Source organism: Acanthochromis polyacanthus, chromosome 17, assembly GCF_021347895.1.
Source record: "Acanthochromis polyacanthus isolate Apoly-LR-REF ecotype Palm Island chromosome 17, KAUST_Apoly_ChrSc, whole genome shotgun sequence".
NCBI classification, from domain to species: domain Eukaryota; kingdom Metazoa; phylum Chordata; class Actinopteri; family Pomacentridae; genus Acanthochromis; species Acanthochromis polyacanthus.
In genome coordinates this window covers 10782734-10805296 of record NC_067129.1, presented here as the reverse complement: position 1 = coordinate 10805296, position 22563 = coordinate 10782734, and the positions used below count along the sequence as shown (strand labels likewise).

Sequence of the window (22563 nt, the reverse complement as noted above, 5' to 3'; positions counted from 1 at the left end):
GGGAGAGTGAAAAATTCAAAACTGTCAGCTAATGACAGTATGAGGGTTAGGTGCCATCAGATTGTCGCATTTGCATAAAATCTTGGCACAAATGCCACAAAATGCTCCAAACTTGTCATAAAAGCTCATTTATTTGAATAGATGCGCTATTTGTGATGAGCTGGACCCACATGCACCACTGAAAGCCAAATGAATGCTCACTTTTGCAGAGCACATTATTACTGTGCTGCAGGAGCACATCCATCTAAATCAACTTTACGTATTTGTGTCATCCTTACGGTCGATATAGAAATGGCTTAGGATGATGGTTGTTTAGCCTGTGAATGCAAAAAAGCATATTTTGTAGTGCTGGCCAAGTAGTTTTGTTTGATTACCAGGAGGAGCAACCATGACAAAGCAATCACAAATCCCCAACACAACTACAAACAAAACAATACAGATTCTCACTGCAAGGCAGAGCCCCGAATTCTGACTGTATCGCACAGATAAAATTTGGCTCGTTTGAAGACACACGCCACCCACGTACCCGGGTCCCAACAGAACCAAGAGGTAGGAGTTTTAGTCTGTGATACTGTGAAAAAACATGTAACCGAGGCAGCATACGGGATGGGGTTTTTTTTTCTGGGGACAATTTTTCCGCTTCTGTTTGTCTCTTACTTCACAACATGCTTTTGCAGATGTCCAGCAGGGTTTGAGTTCATGCACAAAATCAGTTCATTGTGTGAGGGGAAGCTTCGTGTTCTGCATCTTGAGTGCACAGTGCTCTTTTTTATCGCTTTAGGAGAACATCTGTCCCCTTCACATTTGATAATTAAAGGACCCATAAACAAAATATTGTAACAAATATAGCTACTTTGCACGGATTTCTTCTAAAGATTAAACATATGCAGTATATAAAGTAGCTCTGCTTGACCACAATAAAATGCTGCTTATATATTATTGCGTTAAAGCAAAACACCTGCACTTAATAGAGGACCTTGACTTGTGCATGTTTCTGCATTGTGCTGTCTGTGCTTTCACATGGAACTTGACCACTCCCTTGCCCTAGCGTACATCACACAGCTGTTACTCTTACGCTTTCAACACTCCACATCAATGAAAGGAACAGGCCTCCTGTCACTCTCTGCTCTGTCCTCACTATCCACACAGAACCTGTTTCTTCTTGAGGAAGCAAACACATAAAAGCAATAGCTCGACATGCAAAACCACCGGGCATATCTCAGTGTGAAAGCAACCTGACATTACTTGGGTTTTTTTGGTCTTTTTTTTTTTGTCTGGGTCAGCTGAAAGTGACCTCCCAAGTTTTCACCTAGACATTCACACAAGCGCATGCAAACGCATACAGATTGACATCTGGTCTATCTTTGTTCCCATATTACAGTCGTGAAAATGTAGGCATTCAGACGACACACCAGGAACCCCTTTTCTCCAAACAGACATGATAGCACCGCCGCTGCTCTGTAATCATCAACACAATGACCGTGTGAGTTTACACAAAGTGCCATTCTGGTAAATGTTTACTGTCTGGTGAAACTGCCAGTTTGTTCCTGCGTCTCACACACTCGTTTCCATTACAGTACACAATGCTGGTGTAGACTTTTGCCTTTCAGTTACAGAAACAAGGGTGTTATTATGAATTAGAGGAGAATTGGTTAAATCTCTGTTATATCTGTGAATTTGTTGCCAACTGATTGCCCTGGAAACTGAGAAAAGGAAATCTTTCCATGAGCAACTTTGTTCCTTTCTGGCTTTTGAAAAAGGCCCTCATTTGCATCAGTTCCTTTCAGGTGTGCCAGGTACTGTACTTTTGCAAAATCCTGCGTTTCCTAACTTGACGTTCACCGGTGAGACTTTTACCATAACTTCAAAAGAGACAGTAGACTAAACTGTTCGGCGTTAATGACTTGTTTACAGCTTGAGTGTGAAACTTTTTCCGGCTGGTTGGCTTCGTGACATGCCCCCTACAGGGCGTATTTTCTCTATTTCATGTGATTTTACAGAGGTGATGAGTCTAATAAGGGACAAGGCTGCCACACTCCATCACACATCACACTAAGCACTCAGCCCTCAGCCCTGCAGGCAGTGTCAATTTGCAATGGTTGTTGTCAGCTCCTTTGGCTCGTTGGAGGTGAACATGGGTTACAGTACTTTCTGCAGCAGTTTTCTCGTTACAGTGGATCTGTGTTATATAGATCAAAAAAGAATATGAGAAGAGAATAGAATAGAAAAGAAGACTTTTTAAAGCATTGTTCTTACAATATATTCAAGATTTTCATTGTTTTCTGTTTTTTATATGAAACCTTTGCAACATAAGTACAGATAAGACTAAAATCTGTACAGAGAAGAACAAAATAAGCAGTTTATATTCCAAATATTCCTGAAGAAAAAGCAGAAACAACTTGTTACACAGATCCAACTAAGGCTGTATGAACACTATCACAGTATCTTGCATCGTGTTTGCTGTCTTACTGTATCATCAGAGCATCTGAGGAGGACGAGAAGCACATATGTTCCCTTTAAATCTGAATATAGCAGATTAAGGATTTTAAAATTCTCTTTTAGATTTCCATCTCAAAGGCCAGGCACTATTACTTTTTTAATAAACTACTGCTCTCTGCTGGTAAAGAGTGGTTCAGCATTTCAGGCATTAATGCTAAAGATGATCAGATACTGACATTTATCCCATTGGAATGAACAGAAAACATCCAGTAGTGAGTTTTGAGTCATAACAGAATTTTTTCTGAACCATAAGGCATGCTGGTGTTATGCCACAGTGATTTACTTCCACTGATCATGGTAAAGCTATTTGCTGTTGCTGGCTCAAGGCTGAAAGTGGTAAAAAGAATCAGAGCGTTACCGTATTATCATCACAAGAGGTATTAAGAACGATGTAGAGAGGCATCAAAGACGGTAGATGATACACAAACACACACAAAAGCAGTCCACATCCCGCCTAATTTCAGTGAGGATTTGCATGCTGACATTTGACATTGCAGGCATGCATGTGATCACTGTGTTTGTCCACCTTGTAGAGATAAATCCTTCACAGAAACTGGGTGGAAGTGGCACTGTTGCAGCCGCAGAGCCTAATTACAAAGTCTGGGCTGTCGAAGCTTAGCTAGGAGTCAGAGCCGACAGTGCAGCTGGTTTGAAGGTTAACAGCCCTCTGTAAGACACCCTTCCTCTTCTTTTCTTTCCTCTGTTCCAATGAGCTGTTCCTTGTCCACCAACATTTGCTCTACACACTTATACACACTGCACACACAGTCTGTGACATTTAATATCAGTGCGGCACTTCCACTGAAGAGAGACTGCTCAAGGCAGTGACTTTAATGCTTTTATCTTATCAGCAGTCACATTAGATTTCACTGTAGCTGTGTGGCAAACACACTCAGCTGGGTGAAAGTTGTAGTGCTTTGGATGAACTTGCACTGCACAGGGAGACGAAGAAGTGAACGATGAGGAACAGCTGCTTAAGCAAAAACACACATAGCAAAGAAAAATAATATCTATATATTTGATGTCCACAATAAACAATACCGTCTCAAGGTTTCGCTGAAAGTACATTTTAATTCAATGCGGATGATTCAGCCTGTCGAGATCTAACAAGTCTACACTCACAAAGCTAAATTCGCAAGACGGAGGCTGACCTGCCTTGCTTAACCTTCCAGCCTCCTGCCTCTGACGCTCTCCAGCAGAGAGATAAGCCTCCCACAGTGGGATTAACTTTACCAGGCGGCGATGAAGGCTGGATTTAACCACTTAGGCACATCTTCAGCATCTCCCTGCATGAAAAAAAAACCCACACCTCCAGTTTGTATCTTTATCTCTCTACAGAATCACAGATGATATCATACAGTTGTTTTCACAGGCTGAATAATGAAGTTCGCAAATAAACTGAACTTCATGTGGGGGATCACAGCAGCCCCCTCAGCCTGTCATGTTTATAGATGAATGTGAGCAATAATAAAGAGAGTTTTCAGTGAAAACTTTCCAAAATTGTATGTTTGCAGTGATACTTGCACACTTTCCCAAAAGATTGTGATGTGAAGGATTTCTGTTTGAGCCCAAAATATAAGCTTTAAGTTGCAGAAGAGAGTATTTACTTTTAGATCTGGTTTCATCCTAAGTTTGTAATGATTTTCCTAACAACAGCAAATGTGTAGGGGAAGCATTTGGAAGCCCTGTGATTATTAGTATCGTCAATTTGAATATTTGATGGCATTTCCAGCTTTGTTCATGGCTGTTCTAATGATAAGCCATTTTGATGTCATGTTTATGTTTAATGCTGCTTAATAGTTCTAATAGTGCTGGCTCTTTTTGAATATACAACATTGCTTTCAACTAAATATCAACTTTACTAAGTTTAGATACTCACAATGACTATTTTGCAATTAAATGTTTAACGTGTTTATTTTTTCCCGCATTTAGTATCCCATGTTTGCATTTGTTTATTAGAACTTAACACAAAAATACACTTGAGGCAAATTAGAATAGTCTGAAAAGTTTTGCAGCTTTTTTGGTGATTAACAACAAAATGTGGTTTAATGGTTACACTCAATTTTAAAGGACCAGCACAGTGATTACAATTAATCCTAAAAGAAAAGTAAATTTATGTCAAATTTCCATTTCAGAAAAAAAAAAAAAAAAAAGTCTAATGGTTGTGCTCAAGAAAAAGCCCGGGGATGACCAAAGGATTTATTATCTCGACACCATGAGTGTCCAATCCACTCCAAAGTATTTGTGGAGCTCTAAATTATAGTCTATCAGTCCGCCTGCACACACTCCCAGCGTGCCATCACTGAGCCTAAATGAGCTGCTGTTGGAAAAGTAAGACTGAAGCTCAGATGTGCTCTTTCTGCTTTGACCGAGCTGTATGGACATAACACACACCAGACTCAGCCAGCAGCTGTTGTGTCCTTAAAATACACTCTCCAAGTGATTTATTAATACTCCCACAAGCCCTTTCTACACATTAGTGCAGAAAGTTGGTGCAGGGAGAGAAGAGATAGAAAGAAAGAGGGGATTATAAAAGATTAGCTGTAGGACTGCCTCAACAGATTTAGGAGACCACTTAACTTAAAGGCGAAAAAATGTTTAGTTTGACGACTTTCAAAGGTTTTCAGAACTTGGACAGTTTTCTCTTTGAACAATGCAGGTGCTGTAAAATCACAGGGCATTCATGTCATTGGAACAAAAACCAAGTGCAATTCAATTCAAATTCAAAAGAACTTTATTTCTCCGTTAGGAACTTCATTTGTGCCAGAGCATCTGTGTGTAAGTTGTACATACAAATCACATACATGAAAAAAAAAGAATATCCATAATAAACACAAGCAGCATACTATACACACAAGACGTCCAACATACCAGAGATAGTAGATAAGAAGACTGATAAAAATGTAAGATGAAAAAACTTACATGCTATCCTTACAAAAAGTGAAGTAGTAAATACATAAATAATTAAAAAGATTTGAAAAGGTGGCAACAAAATAGATAAAAAGGCTCAATCATTCATAAGTCTGATGGATGTAGGCACGAAACTTGACGTGGCTCTCCTGGTCTTAAAAATGAGTGACCTGTATCTCTGACCTGAGGGCAGCAAACTGTAGTGTCTGTACAGTGTGTGAGTGGTGTCTGATGCTATCTGTGTTCCTTTAAGTTTTGTCCTTCTGTTGTAGATGCTAATGAGTGGTTCTTGCTCCAGTCCGATTATTTTACTGCTCATTGTTATAATTTTGTTTAGTGGATTGTGATGGATGGTGGATAGGGACCCAAACCAGGCTGAGATGTTGAAGGTGATATCTGATTCAATGAAACATTTGTAGAAAGCCGTTAGTACTGACTGGTGAACCTGACGTTTGCACATCAAATGAATTGCTTTGAGCCTGCTATTGTAAAGCATCATTTATCCACATTACTGGTAAGAAGAATTCAGTAAATTGTCTTATTTGGTGATATTAGCACTATTTAGGTACAACAATAACATATAGTACATGTCAGTGCTCCTTTTAAGTTTAGTATCATCTTGTAGACAACGAGAAGAGCAGGCCACAGTAAGGTTAGAGTACGACAGTATCTGTTCTACTGGTACACTCATGTAGTCAGTATGACCAGTCCTATTAAAGAAAGGAAATAAGGATTGTTTTGTTTCGCAAATGGGAAAGAAAAAGATTTGGGTCATGGAACAATCTTCAGTTTACGTATAGTTCTTGAGATGTAATTGAGAAAAAAACGAACAAACAAACAAACAGCAAAGGACCACGAAAGAGAAAGGTTGGAGCAGAAAGAAATATCCGTGAACTCATCAGACAGCCAGGTCCTAAGTCACCTTTGGTATACTGAATAAATTAGTCTATTATCATTCAACACTTATGTATGTGGGCTTATTTTCTAGATGTTATCCATCCATCTATTTTCAATACACTGCTTAATCCTCTGTCGGGTGGCTGGAGCCTATCCCAGCTGGCTGAGGAGTGAAGGCAGGCGACACCCTGGGCAGATCGCCAGTCTATCACAGGCCACATGGAGAGACATATAAACTAGCACACTCACATTCACACCTACACACAATTTAGAAACGTCACGTAAACCTCAGCATGTTTTTGGGCTGTGGGAGGAAGCTGGAGAACCCAGTGAAAACCCATGCAGGCACAGCGAGAACAAGCAAACTCCATGCAGAAAGATCCCAGGCTGGGAATTGAACCCAGGACCTCTCGGCTGTCTGCCACCCACATTAACAAATTTTGAAAGATATTGGCTGGATATCAATACTCATATCGTTTACAAATGCCTTACTATTTGAAAAGAAAACAACAAATGCTGAGTTTGGTTTAAGTAAAAATTACTTATTAGTAGCATCAAAGATGCAGAAAATTTCAAACAATGATGAACATTTATGTAAAAACATGCACCAATGAGAAAGACAACACCTGTCATTGGGTGTATTTTAATATTTGAAAACCAGGAGATAATGGAACCCCACTTTAGAGCTCATTATCCGACTCAGTTTAGCCTGAAGGACATCAGATGATCAGATAAAAAAGAGTGGCTTTTGGCAGGGATGTGTGCGAAATTAGAGGAAATTGCAGCATGTCTAAATATGCTTGGTGCCTAAATATAAATTCTCCATCAAGATTTAATTGCTGGATGTTCAGCTGAAGAAGAGAGCAGTCCAAACACGTCTGTTCTCCTCCATGCCGGGGTTTCCTCCAGCTGCTATGCTAAATTTACAACAGAAGGGGGCAGAATTAGGTCACTCACATTATTAAATAATCTTGATGTGGCCCTCAGATGGCTTTTTATCAGTATCCCTGAGGTGTGATGCTACCGGGGTGTGCTCATGTGGTGATCGAGGTTCTAGCTTCCGTGGGACGCAGTTTGAACACACGGCTGCGTGTTACACGTTTGAGTGACTGATGTGTGAGAATGGAGTGAAAATGAGTTGGGTGTGCTGTCAGAGGGAGGCTGCCTCCAATGCCTCGGCTCTCCAATTCTTTATCTGGCTCACTGACCTGTGGCCGTGGTGATGCTCTTATCCACGCCGAGACTGATTTCATTTTAGATTGGCTGCCTCTAATGGGAGCCCAAGGTGCGAACTCACCATGTCATTTATAAAGTGGTGGGAAAGACTAGGGGGAAAGCAGACAGAAGAGTCCATGGGAAAATCCATTTTATGGCAAGTGGAGTTGATTCTCTATCTGCTTCCTCACACACACACACACACAGCTTCTCACACAGCCGATCAATAAAACTGTCGTCCCCGTGTCAGCCTCATGTTCCTTGCTTCTCTGCATGTCTTCCATTTTCAAATCAGCAGAGTAAAGAGACTTCAAACCGTTCTCTAACTTGGTTCAAGACAATCCGATCAGTCAGTGTGACAAGTTTGCTCTTTGTCAGGATCAGTGGTTATCAAAGGAACTGTATCACTTCTCATGTGTCAGCATCAATCAAACGTCTCCTATTGTTTCAGAAAATACAGCTGTAAACCACACTGAAGCAAATACTGACGTGTCAAACACTGATTCTTTCTCTATTAAGACTCTGTAATGCAATTTGAATAAATCTGCAAACAGCAGAGTGTTTCAACAAGTGGCCAAGTGTTTCACGCTGAGTTAAAAGCAGCTCACTTGTCCACCTACTAAAACACCTCCTCTCATTTCCTCCATTTAGCATCAAAAATGATGAATCAATCCATAGCTGCATATAAATTCCCTCCTCACTTTCTCCCACGGAAACTCTCCGGCCATCGTCTAATGTGGCACCTGTCTGGAGGACAGCAGAGACAGCAGATAACAGAACCTGGACCGGTGCTACTGCTGATGTGGAGGCGAACCCACAGACTGTATCTATGCTTTAATCTCGAGAATTCTCCTCTTGTTGGAGATTCAGTCTGACATCCTGCAGCTGGCTCAGGACAGGAAAATGCAATGCAATTATGAGGCATTTTTAAACCATCTCTCTCATAAATATTAAACTGTAGCACACACTTTAATTAAGCGTGAAATTTTAATTTCATGCCTTAAAGAGCACAAATTCAGAGGATGTCCAATGAGCTGGTTACTTTCTTTTTTATTTAAATAGATCCATGTAATCTTTTTTCTTGTATAGTCAGCATGTAAAAAGAAAAAAAAAACATTCAGAGAATAGGGAACTTTTCCAAACAGAATTTAAAAATTAGAATTTTTCCCCCCCTCACTCGTCTACACATATTGAGTGGAATCAAATATTGTTTTTGCAAATATATGGAGTAATTAGGCAATTTGTAGACCACCGCTCCCCTCCACCGTGATAGATAACAGCTGCTGCATTCTGGGCACTCTGCAGTCTTCCTATTACAAAAGTAAATTTCTGGTGAATGTGCCCAGCAGTGACTTTGATTAAAATAAATGAGAAAATCCATTTGTGATGGGCCTCCTGCTCCTCCCCCATCGGAGTCTGCATCCTTAATGGATCGTGAGACACAACCGTGAGCTTTCTCTGGTGTATTACTGCATGCACGCTCCATTATTCTCTCAACCCTATTTCTCTTTACCAAGTATGCATCTTTTTTTTCTCCTTTTGGTTTATCCGGCGTGGAAAAGGAGAACCAATTCTGAAACAAATGAATCAGACCTTCTCAGATGATATTGATTAATATGGTGGAGATAATAAACTGCTTATTCGCATTAATCAGTTTAAAAAGCACATCTCACAGAAAACTGGTCCACACATTGCTCTTTAGTCATTTTAATCATCTACATACTCCTGATATGACAGTAAATAATCTGCCCATTGATTTTTTTCAATTACCAAGAAAAATAACTCAGAATAAATGAACGCAAACACTGAACATTTACTTCCCAGTTGAAAATCAGTGTTAATTGCTGTGGAAAAAAAAGCTATTGTGACACATTCCGGAGTACATTTTGCAGTTTAATTGAAGCTTTTTGGACGCTTGCCTTGTTATCTCAATACTTGCTCATCACTTCATAATGAACACACTCAGTGGAGACTTTCTCCATGTATTCTGTGAAGATGCACAACACGTGGCTCGAAATCCAAGTCAAGGCATTCAGGGGAGTGCAAACTGAACCTGACAGAGGGCAGCAAAGATCCATTTGTTTGCACAGTTCGGTTTAATAGTTTTATATTTTAATTTGAAGACACAGAATCTGGTCCACAATACAAGTTCAGAACAGATCCATAATGCAAATCTAATATGTGTGAGGAATACTTGTCTGACAAGTGTCTGACATTAAAAACGAGTAAGTAATGTGAACAGATAACTACATTCTTTAGCAACCATTTAGTAAAGTGACACTTTCTCTTAAGTCATGTTATATGTAAAAAAAATTAAAACATTTAACACCGATGGACTCACAATGCTAATAAAAACAAAAGTACACACAGCAGAATAGACATGTCCTGTTAGTCATTTTGTTTATTGTCACTTACAAAGATACAAAAGCTGCTGCTGTCCATGTTGTTTGTTAATCTTTGTTGTTGTTAATCGAAAATCTTTCCCATGATGCCACTGCTGCTGTGTTTATTACTTATTTGGTATCTATGTCTCTTGGTGTTACTCCAAACTTTTGTATCTGCCGAAGACACAGGGGAACATACAAATGTATTTGCACGTCATTGATAAGGTGAATATTCATTGTCTTATGCGAGTGGCTGTCAGTTGTGGGCCAGAAAATAAATACGGCACACGCTGAGGTGTTTCCTGGGTCTCAAGTGTTATATGATTCTGCCGTGAGTCATTATGCCGTCAACGAGGAAAGCAGCATCAGTCTCCCTGTCCTCCCACTCTGTCTCTGGGAATGATGCGAAGCTCTGAGCCGTGCTTTAGAAACACATTCCCTGCAACACAGGACAGAGCACCATATAAAGATCACAGTTTATAAGCAGAGCACTTTAATAAGGGGTTTTATTGTCACTAAAACTGCCAACAACATGGTAACACACCAGTCAGGAGGGAATTTTTTACTTCTTTCTGCAACTGATTTGATATCTGATCAGCTTCCACTTTGAAATAATAGTCAAGAATATGCAATCTCTAATTTCAAGTTGCACACAACTCGGGTTTTCACATCATGATTATATGAAGGATTTCAAATTGAAGTCAAAGACATACCTGATGGAAAATATCAGGTAAATTCCTGATGCGCAATTTTCAGTTTGTCTGTCTAAATTAACCATTTATTCAGCAAAAAGTGGAGTTTAATGAGCACACAAAGGCGCAAGATCATTCGAATAACTTTTAATATTGCATTATGCCACTGCAGGCACCAATTTCATTCATTCATTTTCTCACTCAAACAGCAATCGCACTGAGCTCATACATGTAGAACTCATTCCCAGAGCAGTTAGGGAATGTGCGTCTTTGTTATTATGCCACAAAAAAAACTGTGGCATTGTCCTTATCCAGAAAAAGGGAAATTGTAAAATTACACCAGATCAATCTCCGCTGTGTACTCAGTCCTCTGAACACGAGGTAGAGTGAATGGGGTGGGTGAAAAGAGGCAATCTGACAGAAAGGTGTCTGATCTGAGGCTATTCTTGGCAGCACACAGCATGAGTGTAACGCAGATAAAAAGATGTTTTGAATGCCCACCACTATTTCTTTTCTTAGCAGAAAAGACCCAATTTCGCCTTCGGTCAAAGCCGGCATTACCGTATAGCGCTCTATGCAGAAAACTCAGTCATCCGTTACCAGTTTTGGATGAGAATGATGACTTACATAAGGAGAAGGTGGGCTCCACATTAAGTAGAAACCTCAGGGAAACACCAAGGAGGCTGACACAGAAGAAAAAGTGATTCACACGGGCAATAAAGTGAGAATCTGAAGTCAAATGAATTCTGACTAAACAAATTGCTGCATGTTCTTCGCCCCCAGTCAGAGGTCACTTTTTCATTCCACTAAACATTCAAGACTGCCTCTCTGTGCTTTTCATTTTTGTTCTTTAAATCTGTAAAGTCTATTTCCATCCTAACCCTTCTGATTTTTACTCAAACAGAGCGTTTTCTGGTAAATTAAGATCCCTTCAGTAGTTAAATCTTATATTAGGGAGTTTCATTTGGAGACTTAAGTCTAACTTGCCTGCACAAATGCCTTTTTCCCTTTTAGTGCTGATGTAATGCAGTTTTGAGCACCACAGTAAATGTGGAATGCTATTTCAGCAGGGCTAATAGCAATAAATTCATGCATTATGATGCTATATTACCATCTATGGGTTAGGGACAGATCCGGCCTCGCAATATTTTAAAAAATAATTTAAAAATTCTTCCCAAGGGAGAGTCATGACACTCCTGCCCTTCTGAAAAACAACCTTTAAGCCTTCAGCATCAGTCTTCATAACTGCACCTCTCAGAGTCAGTCACTACAATACTTTGCCATGCTGGTAACATTAGCGGTAACTGTTTTAGCTTTTCTCTTTGCAACATTTTGACTTTCACTATCATGCATGTCCCCGTTCTGGTCTGAATTGGGGTGAATGATTAGTCAATCTAAAACAAAATGGCAATTTAAAACAAAGCAATTAAACTGTGAAGGCTGTGATTTAGGATAGAAATTAAGCAAAACATCTGACGGAGGGTTTAAACTATTCTGTCAATCGTTTTACAAAAGCGTGTGAACGTCCTCCTTGTGTGACAGTCAGATTTTTCACGATAACGCACATGGCAACTCTCCATCACATTTTAAATGTACTACACAGTAGATATTGAACTGATTTTAAAAACAATACCATAAATCAAATTACAATATGTGCCAGAATCAATAGTTCCTTCCTGTCACATGTGGCCTTAAATTTGGATTAATACAGTTTTGAGCTACAAGAGTGACATGTACAAACAATTTCAAAGTTTAAAACTGCAAATAATCGCATGTAAAATTGCCCAAACAGACAGCAAACGGGTTCATCTCACTGCAGGTCCTGAAAGGTGTAGTAGCCTTCAGGTAGACGGCAAACTTTGGAATTATTTGTGAACATCACTTAGCAAGTTCAAAATCTCGTTGACCTGAATTTGAGCCCATATTTATATTCACGAATAAAAACTTGAATGTTAAAACCCGATTTAAAAAGTCCTAATTACATTAGCTGGAACTGCTTGATCCCAGATCAATTTGTTACGTCTCCTCAGGTGTAGCTTTTCATATTAAGCCTTATTCTTCTCTGCTGTCTTTGTAGAACCGCCCACAGAGACAAGTGCCTCTGAGGGATTTATCAGATTAATCTTTTCTACTATTGAACCGATGCCTGCGGAATAACCAAAGTGCATTATGAAACATGTTTTGTTGAAGTTCTCAATTAAAGCCTTAGGTTATTAATGCTTTGATGAAAGCACAGTGACAAGTGGTAAAGAGCATAAAAGAAAGCCTCGAGGTTGATTAGGCTTTCAGGCACCTTAACGGGAATGAATAGAAGGAACGAAAACATCTTACACCACCAGAGTGGCTATAGTGGAGGCACAGAACCAGAATGTGCTTTTTTTTCTTTTTTTTTTACATTTCTGTGGATACAAAAGTTGCTTGTCAAAGATTACAACTGTAACGGGCTACAAAACAGCAGAACAACTCACCTGCAGTCTGGGCAGGATTGATTCCTATTCCGTCTGCAAGATAAACACGGAAGGAAAAAGAAAAAACGCAGTGTAAGACAGGGAAAATTGTTGTGCAAATAGGCAGCAAAGAAATGCAAAAGATAATTAACAACATCACCAGTTTATACATAATAATGCACTGGCAACAAAAATGACAGCATGTCGCAACAGCAGGGGATTCCATCAGAAATAACAAAAGAGTAGTTATTAATTCTGATAACACTCAGGCTCATGTTTGACACGGTCGTCGTATCTCAGCAGTTATAACAACAGCCTTATCTCAGTGCCATTTGGAAACACTCCAACGTTTTCCCACAGCTGCCTAAAAATGTCATCTTTTTAAGACTCGGAATATACAAGAAAATACATTAGACATACTGTGAACGGCTGTTCTGTAAACTTGCTTTCCTCTGTTGGCTGACACCATCGATACAGAGTAAAATTAATAAATAAATAAAAGCTGCAGTTTTTATGTGGCACCGTGCAGTTTAATAGCTCAGAAACAATGAATAAACCAACAATTTCCCTTCCAACACCCACTAAGACAATTTGCTGCAATTTTTTCTGGTGAATATCACGACTGTGGTTACAAGACTGATAAAATCTCTTGTCAAGGGATGAATCCTGTAGAATATTTGTCAGGTTTAGACTATTTCAGACGTGCATCTGTTGGACAAACTCTTTCCTGACATGCCACTATTTTGGAAGCCTTTTGTGAGTTCATATTTCTTGAATTTAGTTTCATTTTAACCTAAATAGTTTAAGTTACATTTGAAAAAATCTAATCAAATCATCTTATTTAAACTAAACTATGAAATATTACTAGTAGCAGTAGAAGAAGATGACTTCTGAACCGTATAATCTTTCACCTTTAATAACCCTCCATGCCATGTGCTAATTGGCAAGCTGACTATTTTCTAATGTGGATTTAAAATACTGTAGCAATTATAGGCCGGTATGTGTTATAAATACCAGTAAAGGTTATATATCACCTGCTCCTTAAGCTCAACTTTCAGCAGAAGGAAAATTAGTAGTAATTACTTAAAACTGCTGTATGTTAGTTGCTTGCTGATCAAAATTGAACTCAGTGAATCAATAAATGTTCTCTTCCACACAATGCTCACATGATGTTACAGATAAAAGCCCCTAGTTGAGATTATATTACAGGAATCTTTATGTCTGATAATGGACAGCAGCAAGATAGAACATTCCAACGGCAGCCAGAAAGATGATGGGAATTTCAGGCAATATTTAAGGTTCATTTCTCAAATCTCAGCTTATAAAAGGAGGGCAGAATATGGCAGTAAAAGTACTTTGTTTTTTGTCTCACATATATTCTGTTTACCTGGAAATGGCAGTTACCAAATATTTCAGACACACTGCAAATTTGACCATATTTACTTTTAATTGCATTAAAAAAAATGCAAAAAGAAGATGACAATATTTTGAAATGGCAATCTGCGTGCTCGCTTTCACTGATCAATATATAATTATGTGATTTGACATGATTTCAAGCATCGGTTTATTTCCTTCCACAAATTGTAATTCGAAGATTGCCACCCTCTGGTTTTGTCAAAGCTCCCTCAAACCCTCCCAGCTTCTTGTTGAGGCTGAAAAAGTTTCCAAACATCTCTTTTCAAAACTCTTGGTGTCTAAAAGAATGAGACTGTCGCCGAAGAAGAGCAAAAACAGTCCTTAATAACCGCCAAGCTCGTAAACACGTCACTTTTGCGCTTTGTGTTTTCTCAAGCGTCACAATCATTAGCTGAACCATTTTCACCCCCTCCCCCAGACTCACCATTTGTTATTATTGCACTGGTTGCTGATGGCACTTTGAACTGTAAAAGAAATTGAAGCAGATACAAATGATCACAACAGACGCTGACACTTGACATTTTGGCAGCGAAAACAGTTTTGGCTAAATAATCGGGGACGTGTCACAACCCAATTTCACTTGGGCTGAAGACACAGTGTGGGAAAAAAAACAAAAAAAAAAACATGAAAACAGAAAGCTTCAGTGAGTCAGCGCTCTGACATTCCCTGATTTTGTTTGTGACAACTTGAAAATAGGAGCTGTAGTTACAATGCCTTCAGAACCAAACTTGGTGAAACAAGCGAAAAGAAAATGCAGTGTTATGCATTTTGTTTTCAGTTTTGTTTCGGCTTTTTGTCTGCCAACTTTCACGCTTGTCAAACACACAAATGTTTTGCGTTTTCACACATAATCACGCCGGCGCGCACACACACACACACACGCGCTCGTACAAACACTTAAGAGAGAGCCTGAGGGAAAGATAGCCACGCTTGAAATTCTGGAAGAAAATCACTCAGCACCGTTACAATACATGTCCTACTTCAGTGTTCAACAGAAGAGGATGTGGGCTGGTGGGATTTGCAGCGAAAAGATGTAGGGAGCAGTCTGTCACCAGGGAGATACAAGCACAGCTAGCCAAACTACTGCTAGGTAGCATGAGCAATACACATTTAACACGGTTCAGTTTAGAAATGAATGATTTATTGCAAATAAAATATCGCTTATTGGAACCATCTCCTGTTAGTCTTAAAGGAAAACTTTTGAGATTTATCTTGCAATTTAGCTGTCGCTCCATCAATCACACTTTAATCTACGAGCGACAAACAGTGATTCTGTGCAAAACAAATCATTTTTAAACAATTTTCCTTTTAAACGCCATCCCGCAGAGAGTCTGTTGCATGCTAAGCAGGATATGAAAATGGTGCTGCTTTAGGATGCTGCTTTATAAGAGAATCAAATTAGCACCCTGTCAACACATTGTAAAGGCAGCACATCAGCACCTCAGCAGCAGCTTTGGTCCCCCATCAGGACGTATTCTGCCTCTGAACTGCTGTGTCTGTTTACGCACATTAAATGGAAGAAAACAGACTTCAAAGCCTAAAAGGAGGCTCTGGGTTACAGTTATGTGTGGGAAGTGTGTGAGACACGTGGAGACATTATGCGGCTTCTGTAGACAGACGCACTCATTAAAACTTAGGTGAATACTTTCAATCAGACACAAGTCGGTTGGATGACTGGAAAAATATGGTAAAATAGCATCCAGCGTCCAAAACACTCCCAGCACTAAGACTTCGTGTTGGTTTAGTATTATAATGATCTGCCTAATTATAAAGCTTCAAAAATCACAGTGATATATGATAGAAAACAAAGCAAACCAAAACAAACCTGAATGATTTTCCCCTTGTGACCGACAAAAGTGATTTCATTTTTTGAGAAGGTTTTTCAGAGTTGAATATTGAAGAATAAACTTGTCAGTGCTCTCTCTGGATCACACTGTCATTACACGATATTGCTTGTAAACGGTCTCAAGTATATTTTCTCATGCACTACACACAGATCAGCCACGATATTAAGCCTTTAAAGGTCACTCATTGAAATACTTTGAAATTCAAAATTTCAACCCCAGAGTGTTATTTGAGGACATAAGACTTTTTTACTTTGTGACATTTTTCAAAATTTTAAATTTTCAGTGACATCACCATATATGGTTCCTTGCCTGTTGGTGGTTAAATTTTTTTTTAAAAATCCAAGAAACAGATATGTCATCACTTAACAATGACTCAACCATAAAATGTGTTGAGTTTCGTCAAATAACCATAGTTAGTTTTGATGATACAACCAAAAACATGGAAGAGAACTTCCAACTTCGGACAAAAGAGAAAGTTTGATACATTCCAGGCCTCTGCTGATTGGTCAAATGTCACGATGTCCTGTTCTGCAATGTAGAGTGATCTTCAAAGACTGGCTGGGTGAAAACCCACATGCGTCTCGACCTCACTGAGAGGCAAATATTTAATGTGTGTGGAAGTTACCACGTATGACCACTTGCACCATAAAGGGTTAAAACCAGATGTGTAATATTGTGGAGGTGTTCTTTGTGCTGCCAAAACAGTTCTGAACTGTTGAGGCATGAAGTCCACAGACCTCTGAAGGTGTCCTGTGGTATTAAGTGCTTTAGCAGCACATTATCTAAACTGTGAAAGTTCTGAGACGGGGCCTATGGATTGGAACTTTTCCAACAGATGCTCAATTGAAATGGGTAGTGTCTACAGATACGGACCCGTACCCGTAGCCTGTGGGCTATGGATACGGCACTTTCCATTTGCCAGACAGATACGGACCCTTACGCGAGTCTCACGAGTCAAGAAGCTGCTAACCACTGCAAACTGTTGAAAGGTAAGCAAAGGTTAAGGTTAGGGTTAGTGTTAGGGTCAGGTTTAGGGTCTGTACCTGTAGTACCGATGCTACGGGTCCGTACCTCCAGCGTCTACCGGGAGTCACGTGACCAGATCTCGCGTATCTGATTGGCAAATGGAAAGTACGGGTCCGTACCTCTAGCAACTACCACTTAAATGAGAGCCAGGTCAACGTCTTTAACTCTTTGTCATGTTCTTTAAACTCCTGAACAATGTTTATAGCATGGCAGGGTGCATTATCCTGCTGAAAGAGAACTCTGTTGCTGTGAAGGGGTGTGTATGGTCTGCAACAGTGTTTAAACATGTGGTACATGTCAAAGTAACGTCCACATGAATTCCAGGAGCTACAGTTTCCTAGAATAACATTGCCCAGAGCGTCACATGGTCTTCAGTGGCTTGCATTTTTCACATAGTGCTTTCTGCTGCCATTTTCTGCCATAATTTATTAGACCAGGCCACCATCTTCCATTGCTCCATAGTACTGACGCTTATGCACCCATTTTAGACGCTTTCAGTGATGGACAGGGGTCAACACGGGCACTTGGACTGTTCTGCAGCTATACAGCAAGCTGTGATGTACTGTCTGTTCTGACACCTTTCTATCATAGCAGCATTATGATAATCATTGCTATTTACATCACACATCACTTGTTTTATTGTTATGGCTGATGGGTGCAGATTTGTATGCAAGCTTACCTCCTCAGCTGCAAACTTCAAAACTGCCGTGAATGGTGTGCTCTCTGGGACACTTAGTCTGCAACAAACAACAAACAGGATTTTCAACACAATAAAATCCAGACTTTATTTCCAAACAGTCCTCCTTTTTAAAGCAGGAGGACCTCATAAATAAAGACCATCTCTCTGCCAAATGACCAGATTTTCGATTGACAAGCACATGGCTGCTTGAGTGTTTCAATCATTTGGACCATTACAGCCTCAGAAGTACAATTCTGGAGCTGGCAATTTATTTTGACTTCCACAGAGAGGCAAGAGAACAAAAGCAAAATGGAGTGGAACATTACTTTTGTTCAAGCCATTTCTGTTAGAGGTTGCAAAACCATTTGTGGCATAAACAGCTCCACACAATGCAGTTTCAGTTGGATGCTTCTCCAATGAATCCTGCAGTGGGGAGCAGAGACCTCCCAAAACACAAACCAACAGACGCATTTCACTGAGATGTAAGATAAAGAAAGAAAAAAAAAATCGCAAGGCCAGAAATGCTATTGCCAAGTAAGGTAATGCAGAGGGAACTGAGGTGGCTGAGGGCAAATTCAATCGACGTAGCCAGTTACAGCAGCGAGAAGCAAAGAGAGGAGCCAAGCACAGGCTGAAGCTTCAGCTTTATGATTGAACATGAAAACTTGTCATATTCTGAAGACCAGCATAGCATCTCAGTTGGGAACGAGTGGTAATTTTTTTTTGAAAGTGACTGAACAGAATGATTATGTGCTCAAATCCAGTACAGGACAATCTGACAGGACTAATGTGATACTTCATTATCATTATTATCCCTTTGTTCATGCTAAGACATTAACAACTCCAGCGAGGCTTGTCTGATCTCATTAGTGAAACAGCTACCTGTCAACGCGTTAAGGTTAGAGTAGTCTGCACGGTGGTAATTATTTGCAATCACTTCCTTGAAGCCGTGTTGGAAATTCTGACCAACGTGTGAAGTGGAAAAATGTCTGTTAAAAAGACACTGCTTTGTGGATGGATTTCATCACTTTTTGTCAACACGTGTTTAATCTATTGTGGTATAATAGTTTTCTGCAAAAGTATAGCTCATTCCCACATTGTGTTTATCGCACTGCAGTCATAGATACAACTATCAAGATAATGCAAGGCCTTCTGAAGTGGCCCTTTTAATAGGATATTGATCCTTAGCACACTAGCTAAACCACACAGGAATGGTTCAAAATAAATGGAGAGTTATGGTATAGCCTAGTCAAAGGTGAGACTTTAAATCCATTGAAATGTTTTCAAATATATCACCTATGTATGTAGCCACTGGATGTACTTCTTACTCTGCCAAGGAGGTGGAGCCTCGGCAGATTTATGTGACGATCATCGTTGGTTTGTCTGTCTGTTAGCAACATTACTCAAAAACAGATTAACGGCTTTGGATGAAATTTTCTGGGAAGGTCAGAAATGGCACAAGGACCAATTGATTAGATTGTGGCAGTGATGCAGCTTACAGTCTGAATAAACAAGTTTTTAAAAAGATTTCTGCAGCCCGAAATGATACGTTGACTGAGCCGCCTTGGCGGAGTACTGTGCTCTCTGAGTGCTTTTCTAATTTTGACTGTTATTTTTTGACTGCAAGCTGAAGACTTCTTGATACAGCGACCAATAACCACTATTTAGAACTGATGCACATTCGCAGTAAAATGAAGATTTTGGTGTCAAAATTTAGAATAACATAAACCTTTGTTCAAATTCCTTCTTTCATTTATGTCTTCCATACGTTTAAGCAAAGAGAACTCAATGTTTATCCTTCAGTGTTGGCAGGCTGTTGCCAAACCAATAAGTTTGTGCTGTGGGCAGGAAATTGCTCAAAACCAGAGTGACTCCAGACAGAGACGAATAGCTCTACAGGAGTCACAGTAGTTCATTTTTAAATTACTGTATCTCATAGGGAATCAGTTTTCTAAAATAGCATCATCAATGACTGTAGAAATGCTGAATGTTGAATCTAATAATCTGCCAGGCAAGTCATCAGTCAAGCTCTAGTAAGTAATGGCTCATATTATCGTGAGCCATTCCTAAGTTACGCTGTTTTATGCCTTGGCAGCTGGAAGGATTCCCGTGGTGCCCCGAGCACCTCTTGTCTGCTCTACTCTCTTTTTCTCTCCATGTATTTACACTCAACAAAAATATAAATGCAAGAGTTTTGTTTTTGCTCCCATTTTTTATGAGATGAACTCAAAGATCTAAAACTTTTTCCACATACACAATATCACCATTTCTCTCAAATATTGTTCACAAATCTATCTAAATCTGTGATAGTGAGCACTTCTCCTTTGCTGAGATAATCCATCCCAGCTCACAGGTGTTCCATATCAAGATGCTGATTAGACACCATGATTAGTGCACAGGTGTGCCTTAGACTGCCCACTGTTGTTGTGCTGGAGGTTTATTCCTGTTAAAAGAAAGTCTCTTCTTCCCATTTTTACCAAGTGCTCTGCAAAAAGAATCACTGAGCTTCTTTCTGTAATCGAATATAGTTAAGTTTCACTATGTAAAGCAGGGGTGTCAAGATCCGTTCCTGGAGGGCCACTATCCTGCATGTTTTAGATGTTTCCCTCTTCCAACAGACCTGATTCAAATGATCAGGCTCGTTATCAGGTTTCTGCTGAGCTTGATGATGAGCTGATCATTTGAATCAGGTGTGTTGGAAGAGGGAAACATCTAAAACATGCAGGATAGTGGCCCTCCAGGAACTGAGTTTGACACCCCTGATGTAAAGTGTCCTGAGATTACCTATGTTGGTAGTTGCTGCTAGATAAAAATAACTGAATTTAAATTCATTTAACTGAACAGCAAATAGCACAATAATATCCAACTCATACAAAGTGGTAGCTAGGAGATATATGTGTCAAACAGCTCATTCGCATATTTAGAGATTTAGAAAATTGTTAAATAACCTGAATAAACAGATACAATTCTAAGGAAGTTATTAAACATTGTGCGGCAAACTAAACTGAATGATTTTCCCAAGCTGAATATTTATCTTCAATCACGCCTGTGCTTGTTTGCGACAAAACACAGCAGACATGGATTATCCTTGGCACACAGTGGCACTCCTGGAAATGATGGGTCCTATTAACCAAACAGGACAACCGCCCACTGATTTTATTGACGTCTGTGTTTTGAAGCTCCCACTGTGCCTGCTGTCATCAAGTGTTTGCTAATGGGGGAAATGTTTTTCTCCCTGTATAATATGCATGATATTTGACTTTACTATGTAAAGTGCCTGCAAATCACTTCATATTATGATATGGTGCCAACTGAACAGCACAGGGCTAAAACAAGTAGCACAGCCACAACAATGTGTCTAGAAGCCTAATCAATCTTTCATTTAGCCACAGTTTTGATCATTTCTGCCTTTGTTCCTCTTGTCCGTGATTTCTGTTCTGACGGAAAGACATCAGCTTGTCGTGATGTGCATTTACACATCAATATAGTACGTATTATCATTAAGTGTATTGGTATTATTGTTAAAGCTACAGTTCTGTCCCAAGACTCAAAAGTGGCCTCATAGTTTGATCATGTAAAGACAAAGAGTCATTATTATTATTGATGACAACCTGCAGATGCCTGCAGATGCAGAGCTCACAAAGTGCCGTAGTGCTGTATTATAAAAAAGGGGAAGTTAACTGTGATTAAACGGTTATCTGGTGGATTTAGTGTCAGCATGTGAATCACAGCTTTACACTGGCAGATGTTCTTTAATTGATTGTATTTTACGACGTTTAGGTTAAATACGGCAGCTGTCATTTCCGTAACCAACTCAAACACAGAATATTGCGAAAATGGTGATTGTAAATGTTAAATACTTGCTAAAATATATCCGAAATGTAGCTGGATGCACCGTTATAGCCGTGAGTGCTGAGCTGTCAGTGGACTCACACTTTGTATGGCAGCCGGGGGTCCGACGTCAGGGTGATTTTAAACGTTACTTTAGACCTAAAGAAGAGAACGAAACCGCCGTTATCAACATGTTGCTTCTAGCTAACGAATACGAAATACATTCATTGAAAAATGACACGAAAAGGGCAAAAATCTCACATGTTTTGGGCGAGGCGGCTCCGTCTGCGATCTGTTTATACAAACCCGGAAGAGCGAAAGACCCACACATACACGTCATCCATGTAGCACCAATATTGACAAACAAATATGCATGTTTACTGTTTTCATGTGCATTTCAGATAATTCTTGGTAAACACAAAAACTTTTCAGTAAAAACAGTGCATTTTAACAGCATTTCTAAAGCATCTTTTAAGCTTAAAACGGAGAGGCATTCATACCGAACACCTAAAAGTTACCGTAAATGACAACAGTAAGGCGCAACATCAATGAGAGGCGCACTGACATTTTTTCGAGGCCTATTTAAATCAATCGAGAAGGAAGCATTCTATCACTTTGCTTGGTGAACTGAAGAGTAGTATGTGTGATTTTTGTTTGTGTGTGTTCTGTTGCCTGGAAGCCAGTTATCAGCCCTGGATGTTGCAGGTAGGACAAACATGT

At 39.6% G+C, this 22563-nt stretch overlaps 1 protein-coding gene across 1 annotated transcript; it reads right to left on the bottom strand.

The window, feature by feature from the left end:
- Positions 1-9594: 9594 nt before the first annotated feature.
- On the bottom strand, positions 9595-22150 carry ufm1 (ubiquitin-fold modifier 1). Its single transcript, XM_022209976.2, has 6 exons — positions 22105-22150; positions 21946-22002; positions 18013-18070; positions 14885-14924; positions 13066-13098; positions 9595-10344 (listed from the first exon to the last, which is right to left on the bottom strand). Coding segments are annotated over exons 1-6 (264 nt in total). The 5' UTR covers positions 22107-22150; the 3' UTR covers positions 9595-10270.
- Positions 22151-22563: the final 413 nt, after the last annotated feature.